Here is a 12,347-nt window from a genome sequence, read left to right on the forward strand (position 1 = left end):
GTCTTCTTCTTCGTTTTGTCCATATTTTACTCCTGCCCTCTCCCTCCATCTGTCCATCTTTCTCTTTCTATCTTTCTCTCTGTTTGTCTTTAGCTCCCTCCCTCTCCTGGGGTGTCACTCACTCGTTCTCTTCGGTTAGTCTGCTGTATTTGTGTGTGTCTGCATCTGTGCTGCAGATTGATGAGGTCGAGCCGTGTGGATTCAGCATTCTGAATGAAGCACTGGCTGTCAGAGCTCTGCCAGCAGCCAGGAGCTGCAGATTGGCTTTGCTAATTTTTTTGGAAGGACGAGGACATTAACATTTTGGGGTTTTCTTGCCAGACTTTCTTTTAATCGCGATGGAATTCCATTAAAATTAGAGCGTAAAGATAACCTCATTAGGCCAGTTCAAACGCTGGCAGGATTCATTACAAGAGTTTAAGGTAATTTTGCCATTCATCTTAAAACGATATCCAATACGACCTTGCTCCTTGACATGAGATTAACTGTTGGAAGTGTATAATGTGCTCAACCCTGAGTTGTACCACAGAGCAGTTCAATTTCAAGGGAAAAAAAAAAGAATATCATTTACACTCGTCGTCAGAAAAAATTATTTCACCTAGAATTAATCAACCGACAGGAATAAAACTTGGTGGGTAGCTGCGTCAGAGTCTCATGCAGCGAGTAAAAACTTATTTTTATTGAGTTACTAGGTCAACACATACACTACTGGTCAAATGTTTTAGGACACGTTAATTTTTATTTTGGTTACTTAAGCTCTTCAGGAGCAGTCAATAACCAAAAATGGTACAAAATCCAGCATATATATATATATATATATATATATATATTTAGTAAACAAATGCCAGGGTTTGCATATATTGTAAATGTATATTGTAGAACAAACAAAATATATATATATATATATATATATATATATATATATATATATATATATATATATATATATATATATATATATATATATATATATATTGTGATATATTGTTTAAAAAAAGTGTAAAAAATAATATTTTTATCAAACAATTCATTGGTTAACAGTTTGCAGCTGGTAAAATTTTCCAATGTCGGGATAAAATCATAAGAGTCTTGGTAGAGTCGAGTTGCGATTGCGTCGTTTTGATCGTTCAGTGTAAGGTGATTGAGATTAAAGTTTTAACTTAGTCTTTTTCTTGTCCTGACATTCAGATAAAATCTAAATATTTAATATTATCATAAGTCTTGAGATAGAATTGTGATGTAAAACGTTTAACAATCAATAGGAGAGCTATGGGAAGCTTCAAATAGTGACCCTGCAAGATCCTCATTTTTTGGAAAATTTTAGCCTGTGTTTAAAAAGTCTGTGACTTGTCTTTAGATGTGAGAGGGTGCCAGACTTTAATCTATTAAAAGTCTTTTTAGAGTATTTTCGAAGTTGTCTAGTGTTTGAATGGCTAGCATAAGTAGCCCTAGTAATAAACTGAGCTTTCGAAATTGATTTTTAAATTTTTTTTTAATGTCCATTTACAAAGCTTTAGTCTGTAGTAGAGCGGTGCTGGAACACTTACACACAGCACATTCACACTTTCATCATAATAACTAGAAAAAGACTCAGATAAACACAGAGAACTCTGTTACTATTAAAAGTATATGTATTTTTTTCTTTAGAGAAATTACAGATCTTTAAGCCAGAGTGGGGGGTACTTTGTTTCCTACACCTTTAAAAAAAAACTCTTGGAAACTGAAGAAAACTGGTACAGGAAGAGTCACGTCTGGCTGACCCACATGGCAACAGATTTAGCCTTTAGCTTAGTTTAAGAACTCCCACTAAACTACTAACAGTAGGTGTGCTCCAAAACTTTTGACTGGTGGTACATGATCAAGAGTTTCCCATATCCGTGTTCACCAGGGGTGTCCAAAAAACTACGGCCTGCATACCATGTGCGGCCTGTTTCCTTTTTTGAAGTAGCCTGTGAGGTATTTTAGAAATATATTGAAAGTTGACCTGCTATTAAGTAAGTTTTTAAAATGTGAGATTCAAAGTCATATAAACCCAATCTGAAATGCTCCTCATCTTCTTTCCTTCTTTCATTATGCCTCCATTAATGTTCCTGAGCTTTTGGGAGAACATGGCAATGGAAAGAAACGTAAGAAGCAAAAAAAAAAAAAGACAGCGAATGCAGAAAATTTCAGGCGTGTTGGGATTTTTTTTTTTTTTTTTACTATTTTTACCTGAGTTCAGAGGGAAGTGTGTATGTTTTGTATAATTTGTTTAGAATCAGTTGCCGTACTGAAGAAGTATAATGTTTTTAAGAGACGTATTATATTATATTATATATGAAACGAAACATATATTTGAAAAATCTTAGTTCACACAACACTGCCGGGTATAGATAAAGTAGTAACTTAGTAACTCAAGTAAAATGGTGTGTAAATGATAGTAATCAAGAAAATGTATTATTATAAGTAGAATATTTCAATTTTTGAAGTTTGGACACCCTTGGTCTACACTGATGATTAATATTTATTGTTCCTGGTAACTTTTGAGCATTGCAGTCCGAATAGCCATGCACTTGGGTGCATCTGGGTGCAACAGTTGTTTTTTTTTTTTTTTTTTTTTTCATTTTTTGCAAGAACTTCTCTTAAAAAAATAGTGTAAAATGTGGAAATAATTACCATAAAAAGAGAATTAAAAGCACAGCACAGCATCTTGGCATATTATGAGGAGAATCGATTAATCAACTCGTTTCAATTAGCCCTGACATTTTATCAAACGAGCCTTTGGTGCATTAATCACTCTCCTCTTGTCTCGCTGGCCGGGTCCGCCCCCATACTGCATTCTAAACCCCCATACGTAACATAAATCAGCGGAATCAGTATGCAGTGGCCTGCTAATGACCGGGTCTATCGTTGGCTCTGTGCTTAAATGAGGGAGGAATACATTTGTCGCGACATGAAACGAGGCCCTGATGAAAAATGCCCTAAACGCAATTTCCTCCGAGATTCAGACCGGGACCGCAGAGCAGAGCAGAGCAGAGCGCAGGCGGAGGCGCAGGCGGAGGCGCAAGCGGCGCATGCCAGACGGCGTCGCAGGCGGAATGCAGAACGATGCAGTTGTTCTCTTACCATGCACGGAGCGTTCCTCAGAGGGTAGAGGAAGAGTGGACTCCGCACGACTACTGACCCCCGTTGACCTTTGGATTGACTTTCTACAGCCAAAACAGCTCCTGTCAGACGGCGAGACGACAGACGTACACAAAACACATCAAAACACATCCGCAGCAATGAACTCTGGGAAAGAAGAGACATCCAGAAGCAATAAGTGCACTGATGGCTCTGTCTCCACTAAAGCCAGGATCTGACTCTGACTCTGTGAGGTAACACTTTCTATGAATGTCAGACTCTCTATTAGACTTTATAAACATATAATTCATAACATATTATAATGCATTCATAAATATTATTAGGCTAAACATGGATAAACATGGCTATACACATTTTTATAAACATGCATAACCCGTTATAGCTGTGTTTATTAAGCATTATGACTATAATAATCTGTGCTTATGATATATATATATATATATATATATATATATATATATATATATATATATATATATATATATATATATATGTTAAAATAGTACAGTATATATCTATCATTAATAATCTAGTCCCACAAAGAAAGTGGTAACTTCCTATAGATCCTGTATTCATAATGCATTATAAATGCATTCATAATGCATTATATGACATGCACAATACCTTATAATGACTGTAATAGGCCAAGCCTGTATGTTTGCTCATAAGTAATTACAGCAACATTCAGGTCTTTGTGCGCTCCAAGTAAAGTGACAGCCTTTCTTGGTAACACTTCCTATGAACCCTGTATTCATAATGCCTTATGAATGCATTTATAATGCATTATATGACAGCATAATACCATATAATGACTGTAATAAGCCTGTAACTACAAGTATAAGGGTTTATAAAGAAACAGCGTACAATGCCCTATAATATCTGTTCTTACGAACATTGTACATTGTAATGTTGTGATGCACTATAACACATATTTGGTATATTTTGGAATAATGCATTATAATACGCAGCTATGATTTCTCAAATTAAGCTTTTATAAAACACATTATAAAGCCTTATATACAGTCATTACTGACTTTAAGTGAAGTGAGTGTTCATATGCTTTTTAAACATGAAGTAAATTTTATTATGCCTCACTGTAATGTCTTATAGAGCATTATGAGTGCTTTTTACTGGCTTTCAGTGAAGTGTGTTTTCAAATGCTTACAGTGAGGCATTTTTACTTTAAAACATGTTTAAAACACAATTCACTTAAAGCCAATAAAGATCACTCATAACGCCTAATAAGACGTTACAGTGAGGCATGATAAAATTTACGTTTCAGTTTAAATAGCATATGAAAACACTAACGCATTATACCAAAATATACCAAATCTGTGTCGTAGTGCATTGCAACACTACATTGTACAATGTTCTTATGAACAGATATTACAATGCATTATGCGCCATTTCTTTATAAACCCTTACACTTGTAGTTTATAATGTGTTGAATGAATGTCACTGTAAGTACTTATGAGCATTTATACAGGCTTATTATAGTCATTATAATGAATTATGCATGTCATATAATGCATTATAAATGCATTCTTAATGCATTATGAATACAGGGTTCATTAGAAAGTGTTACCAAGAAAGGTTGTCACTTTACTTGGAGTGCACAAAGACCTGTTATATATTATAATACATTATAATGGACTATAACTAACAATATATCTAAGACAAGTACAATTTAAGTGAATTTGAGTGGTTAAAATATATATTTAAAGCATTATATAGTTTGTGTTTAAAAGTGAAAAGCTTTTTTTAGTTCTAATGCATAATTCTGCAAGCTGGGACTGAGTTTCTTGGTATTGACGTATAACATTATAAACAGCTATTAATGCATTATGATCACAATTCATGATGCATAATAAACATGGCTATGATGGACCATACATTGTTCTAAATTTATATATGTATAGCCATGTTAAAAATGCCTTATGAATGCATTATAACATGCTATGAGTATGTTTATAGAGTCTCATAGAGATGACATTAATAGAAAGTGTTAGAACCGGCTCTGACTCTGATTATCCACAGCGCAGAGTCAAAGGTTTAGGGTTAATCATGTCAACTCAGAAATTAGAACACTGTACATATAAAAAAATGAGGTCAGCTTAACCCCGGTAAATGGCATGCTTACTATTCATATCATTCACTTATTAATACTTATTATGCAGGCATTATCGTGATGAATTATTCAATGCCTGTTATGAATTATTCAGGAATTACTGTCACACTATTATAAAAGTTATGTAATGGGAAGAGAATACATCCGTGCACAAGCCCTCAGGGTTTAAGGGGTTAAACAGGAAATTCTACAAGTGTATTTTCCTGAAATGCTGACTAATACTGCAGTGATGTCAAAGGATTAAAGAGGAAAACCCATGAAAAGCTTTGTCTTTTTAATATATTTACATATAAATTCATGTCTACAGTACCAGTCAAAAAGTGTGGACTTTTTCAAATACAGTGTTTTTTTATTATTGTAAAATGTTCTGAATTGTAGATCAATACTACACAAAGTATTACTAAACCAGAATATGTTTCATATTTTAGATTTTTCAAAATGAGAACCTCTTGCTTAGACAGAGATAGTTTTGCACCTCTTGGCTGGATTTTCTCAGTCAGTTTTATGAGGTAGAGTCACCTAGAATTCAAGCTTTCAGTTAACAGCTGTGCTGAACTCATCAAGAGTTAATTACTTTAACTTCTTGTTTCTTAATGTTAGTTTGAGAGCATCAGTTTAAGGTAAAGTTGTGAAGAGGTAGAGTTGGTATACAGTTAATAGCTCTATTAGAATAATGTTCTAATCAATATTATAGCAAGAACTACTCAAATAAGTAAAGAAAAAAATACTTTAAGAAATGAAGGGCAGTTGGAACATGATGATGAAACTGGCTCTCATCAGGACCGCCCCAGGAAACGAAGAAGAGGACAGTCACCTATTTTGCACTGGATAAGTTCAGGGTTACCAGCCTTCTGTTACTTAATATTTGTTGTTTTTTTTTCTTGCTTTATTTTGTCTTTTTTTCTCCTGCCTTGTTTTTTTTTTGTTTTCCCTCTGTTTATTTATTTTTATCACCCCTTTTTTGCCTGTTATTCTGCTTATATTATTATCTCTCTTTTAAAATATCTGTATTAACACTAATAAACCTTAAAAAAGAGTTACCAGCCTCAGAAACTGCAAGTTAACAGCTCCCCAGCTAAGAGCACCTAAATGCTTCAAAGAGTAATTTTGTTTGTTTAACACTTTTAAGTTACTATATGATTCCTGATGTGTTTCTTCATAGTCCGAATGCCTTCTGTATTCATTTACAATGCAGAAAAATTTAACTAAAAAAAAAAAACAACATTGAATGAGAAGGTGTGTCCAAACTTTTGACTGGTACTATATATGAATAAGATGTGGAAGTGAAATAACTGAACATAAAATTGCAGAAAAGTATTAATTAGTAAAATGTAATGAATTAAAATGTACATTTCTTATGATGAAAACTTTAGGAGTTTTAGAATTTTAGTGTTACTACTACAGTTTTTGCAGAAGGATTAAATTTAGTAATGGATTAAAAATGATCTTTCAGTGTAAAATCTCCATTCAAAATTATTTGTGGTTCAAGACTAGGCTTAATCCCTTCTTTTGGATTTTATTGTATATAATCTCTATGTCTTAATTTAGAATTAAGTACACCCCTTTAGCTGCATATGATAATGGTACATATGCAATTGTCCCTTCACCTCACTCCATCCTATTCATTTCAATGGAGGAAAAGTTACAAAAAGTAAAAACAATCTCAAAACAAAAAAGTTTAAAAATCTCAAAACTCAGTAGCTAAAGAAATATAATGCATTGTCCATTTAAAAATAATCTATTGTCAATTTAATTGATTAGAAGGAGAGAAAATATAAAACAACTGATAACAAAGAGAGGTCAGGCTGTCCTAGCAAGTTCTGCCTAAGAGCACTTAAGAGCAAATCTGTATTCAACAATTCCAAAATGTCATCATATGGCCTAGAGGAAGCTCCTGTCACAGTTGATGTAAAAAAAAAAAAAAAGAAATCATGAAACATTCTGAGAAAGACGAAAGTTGGGGCATAGTAACACAAGACGCACAGCATTTTAGCACTAAAAGTTCATACCATTTTTAGACAACAATACTAAAACTACATTTGAGTGACTGAATTAAAAAAATAAATATAAAAAAAAAATCATTAAAGGAATTCACTTTAAATTTCAAGGCATTTTGAAGAGACTGGCAATCAGATGCTTTAGAAAAAAAAAAAAGGAAATGTCCACTTTTACTGTGGACACAACTTTATTGTGGAGTACACTATTACTAATTCTGTATTGTATTGAAGGGTTTTTGAAAAAAAAAAAAAAAAAAAACGTGAAAAAAAATGTGTCCATCTGCCCAAAAACTGAAGATGAAACATTAAAGATCTGAAAGAATTCTGCATGGAGGAGTAGGAAAATATTTCTCTCAGCCAATCAATCTATAATAGAGACTGATCTCATTTCATATTGCTCAGTTCATTTAAAAGGAAGAAGGTATCAGCTATTTATGGCACATTTTATGAATGATTGTACAGTAAAAGGACATGTCTATTTATATTGCATACAGCTCACAATATATATTTTTTTTTTTTTACTGAAAATCAAATCTCCATACGCTTTAATATGTTTAAACAATGTAAAGCTTTTCATAGATTTTTTTTTTTTTCTGAGTATCTATTCAGTTATCTGTCTCAGAATGAATCAAAGTCATTGCAGGAGTTGTAGACGTCTCTACCTGATGATGGACATGTGCTCCGCAGCCCTTTGGGTAGGAAGGGATAGACCACCTTGTAGGGACTTCTGCCTGACACTAGCTGCCATCCACAATCACCGTCTTCAAAAGAGCAGTAGCTGCCATTGAGGAACTGACCTGGAGGGAGAAAAGAGAGAGAAAGAGAGAGAGAGAAAGAGAGAGTGAGGAGTTGGAGAGAGACAGACGAGAAGAGGACAAGATGAGACGAAGGGCTGGAATACAGAGTGACCCAGGAGACAGACGCAAAACTGAAAGGAAGCGAGATTAAGAGAGAAAGAAAAATTGCCTAACAATTTAATCCCACGGCTCGAGAGCCTGTGAGCTTTGATGAGAGAGATTCTTTGGCCAGTCTTACTCTCTTCTGAAGATGCAAAAGAGGCAGAGAGGCCTCAGAGACAATGCAGACAGTGTGCAAATGAACATTTATATAAAGGAGTTGAAAAAGCAAAAAGGAGGGAGCGATGCGAGAAAAGAAGAAGGAGAAGAAGAATACGAGACCCTATTAGCTACGACCCAGGAGTCTGGCCATCAGCAGATCCTTTTAGATGTGTCTGCCACCACTAGAATTGATGTGAGCATTATTAAAACACATGAATATTATATATAGAATATAAAATATATCTCCAACACAAAATAATGAGTGATTAAGATGGTTAGGTTCTTGCTGTAGACGACATTCACTGGAATTTGTTGCTATTTAACTGAATCCATCCTTTTGTCTATTAATTAAATGTTGTTTAAATATTGTTGTCTTCTTGCTATTAACTGCAACACAAAGCATGATTCATCTTTTTTTTATTTTAGTTATTCTCTTAGTTCTTTATTTCCTTTTTTATTTCTTTCTTTATTTCTTTTTTTATTTCTTTTTTGTACTATTGCTTTTTAACTGATTAAAATATTATTATTATTGTTGTTGTTGTTGTTGTTGTTGTTGTTGTTATTAGTAGTAGTAGTAGTAGTAGTAGTAGTATTAGTATTATTATTTATTTATTTATTTATTTTATTTATTTTTTTATTTATGTATTTATTTATTTTTTAGTGTATTTTTTATTGCATTACGTAAAAGTTAGTTTTTGCTTAATTTGAACGGTTATTTGTCCTTTCTTTTGCTCTTAATTTTTTATCAATTAATAACTAAATTTAATCATTTTAAAATAACAGTAAATAAAAATAAAGATAGATGAAAAAAAAATAAAATAATAATAATAATAATAATAATAATAATAATAATAATAATAATAATAATAATAATAATAATAATAATGCCCTCAATGTACTTATGAGTCAAAACAAAGTTTGACTGATTGATTGATTGATTCATTCATTCATTCATTCATTCATTCATTTATGTATTGATTCATTGATCCATCCACCCCCTTGTTTAATAGTTGGAAAATTTTCACTTTCATGAAATTCTGAAAATTGCTTTTTTCTAACACACTAATGTTTCTTAGGACTCAAGTCTTAGGACTCAATATGTTAACTGACCCAGTCCCAGTGGCCAATGTTTAACTTCACTCACAAGATAAAACCTCACAACTTCTTACACAGGTGGGTGTGTGTATTCCTAATCTGTCTCCTGAGGTAACACTTTGCAATCAAACTATACACTGCTATTCTGTTACTTTTTGGCATGGGTATTGCTGGTATTCAATTAGAGACTGTAGCTCATCAGTTGGTGCACCATTTTTTGGCATGCTTTAGGCCCTTATCAGTGGACAGTTTCTGACCACAATGCTCCTCTTTGTTTTGTTTTTTGGGTTTTTTTTGTGTGTCATTACTAGCAACAACACTGGTAGATTACACATCCACATACACACAACAAGCTGCAAAATACTGCTATTGATATGCACCCAAATCCGTCAAATACCCAAATAATTTGTGGTCAACAGAAGTAATGTGGTAAGAAAGAGAAAATTAAATTTCAGGTTTAAAATTCAGGTTTAAGCCTTAAAATATAGGTTTAAAAAAGTTCTAAAATGGTTAAGGCTCAGAAAAGGTTTAAAAGTGCACTCGTTCTCCTGGGATGAATGTGAATACAGTGTACCTTTATGGAACACTGTTAGCCCTTAAGGACCATGTTGTACCCTTGGAAGTACATTCAAATTCGTTCTACCTTGGTGAACAAACATCCACTGTTCTTTTTTCTACGTTTTTGTTGTGGAACTCAAATCCATTCCCTGTGAAAGAACTGAGCTTGTTAACCTACAACCAGTCCTTGAAGTGAATAATCAACAAAGACCCAGATGTGGAAAATGCTCCACCATATTTGCTGCTAGAGCTTCAGTAGTAATAAATTAGGACGGCTTGAAAGATAATAAAAATCAAATGGAATGATCTCTTGTTAAGGACTATAAACATCCAATACAGGCTAGTAATGAAGTCAGTAATCAATACTAATATATTCTACGATGCTCCCAGGTGGCGAAGCAGCAATACCACAACATATGAAGCTGAGATGAGCTCTGTGAGTAAGTCTAATCCCCTTCCGGACTGGGAATTAAACCAGATACCAGGGATGTCATGATTGGGTTGTTTTGCCCCCTGATCCAATATGAGTCTCTTAAAGCTATCAGCCAATCAAAGAATCCGTCAATACCAATCCAATCCGATCTGGACTTTGTGTTTGTATGAATAATATGGCCACATAATTTAGATAAGATGTGATGTGGATTAAAACCGAAGAAAAAAAAATTATATATATATATATATATGTATATATATATATATATATATATATATACGTATATATATATATATATATATATACGTATATATATATATATACGTATATATATATATATATACGTATATATATATATATATATATATACGTATATATATATATACGTATATATATATATATATATATATACGTATATATATATATATATACGTATATATATATATATACATAAGTTTCGATAGCATGTGCCATTTAGTGTTAGCCTCAGTTAGTTAGTTCAGTTAGTTCAGATATTATGGTATGTCTTCATGCCTAACTGTTAAAAAGCTCCACATTGCACACAACTCTAACTGTAACCTATTAGCAACGAGCTGAGCTAGAAAGGACATCATGGTTATATTCACACCCTGTGATACATCTAAATATATATAATAGCTCTACACTGCAGACTGTGACTTAGACAGTGCCAGACAGTGTCACCTCCGAAAGTATTGGAACAGTGAGGCCAATTCTATTATTTCCGCTGTAGACTGAAAACATTAGGGTTAGATATTATGAATAATATGAATATGAGATGAACAATCAACATTTCAGCATTTTAGCAGTTCAGAAGATAGCCTCTTTGTCTGAACCCACCCATTTTTCTTGTGAGCAAAAGTATTGGAACATGTGACTATTAGGTGTGTTTTCTTGCCCATGTGTGTCCTGATACTTCTCAAACAATAAATAGCGCTGATTCTGGGTTTGACTGTGCAGACTGTACATTTATAGTTAGAGGAGTAACCAGCATGAAAGCCAGAAAGCAATTGTGAAGCTGAGAGAAGATGGAAAATATTGGCCATAGCCAGTACAACCATTTGGAATGTCCTGAAGAAGAAAGTCATCACAGGCGTACTAAGTAACAGATCTTGAACCAAGGAAATCACAGAAACATTGTGAGGGCTGCAAAGAAAGACCTTAAAACAACTGTTAGTGACATCAGCAACAACCTCAAGAGGGCAGGAGTGAAGGTATCACAATCTACTGTTCCCAGAAGAAAGACTTCATGAACAAAAGAGTAGAGAGTCTTCAACAGAAGATACAAACCACTAGAAGCGAGATGAATGAGAAGACCAGGCTGGGATTTGCCAAGAAGTAAAGAGACAAACATGTAGACTGATTAAGGACTAATGAGACAAAGATTAACCTTTACCGATGTGATAGAAAGACTGCTTGTTTGGAGAAAAAAGAAAGATCTGCTTATGATCTCAAACATACCAGCCCATTAAACACAATATTTTATTACTTCTCCACTCAGAAATTATTATGCTTTCAGTTTAGTTTACAAAATAATACGGTCTGCCACTTTTTACGTTTATTTGTTCCAATACTTTTGCTTAAAAGATAAATACTGTAGGTGAGTACAATCAGATGGTTCTACTGTATATCAGATCCAGATGGAAATACCTGGAAAAAATAAGTTGAAATGTTTTCAGTTTACAGCAGAATTAATGGAATTGGTCTCACTGTTCCAATATTTTTTGGTGGACACTGTAACTCTTCCATTTACCCTCTGAGAACTCTCCTCAGTTTTGAATCTTTTGCACAAAACAAAGCTTTGGTACTGGGTTGGGATTAAATGGCTAAAACACGATGCTTTAAAACGTTTCTGAATTTTGAGACACTGGGTCAGACTGGGGCGTCCCTACCTATTCCAGTTGCACCCCTAGGCCTGGTCCCTAGAAGTGAAATAA

At 33.6% G+C, this 12,347-nt stretch overlaps 1 protein-coding gene across 1 annotated transcript in view; it reads right to left on the reverse strand.

Annotated features, from left to right (window-relative positions):
- alk (ALK receptor tyrosine kinase) overlaps positions 1-12,347 on the reverse strand; it is a 797,750-nt gene that overhangs the window by 122,856 nt on the left and 662,547 nt on the right. Inside the window, exons 7-8 of the mRNA XM_049464193.1 lie at positions 7,911-8,045; positions 3,106-3,206 (exon numbers count right to left, since the gene is read on the reverse strand). Coding sequence (XP_049320150.1) covers positions 3,106-3,206; positions 7,911-8,045 — 236 coding nt within the window. The remainder of the gene's footprint in view (positions 1-3,105; positions 3,207-7,910; positions 8,046-12,347) is intronic.

Source organism: Astyanax mexicanus, chromosome 14, assembly GCF_023375975.1.
Source record: "Astyanax mexicanus isolate ESR-SI-001 chromosome 14, AstMex3_surface, whole genome shotgun sequence".
In the NCBI taxonomy this organism is placed as follows: domain Eukaryota; kingdom Metazoa; phylum Chordata; class Actinopteri; order Characiformes; family Acestrorhamphidae; genus Astyanax; species Astyanax mexicanus.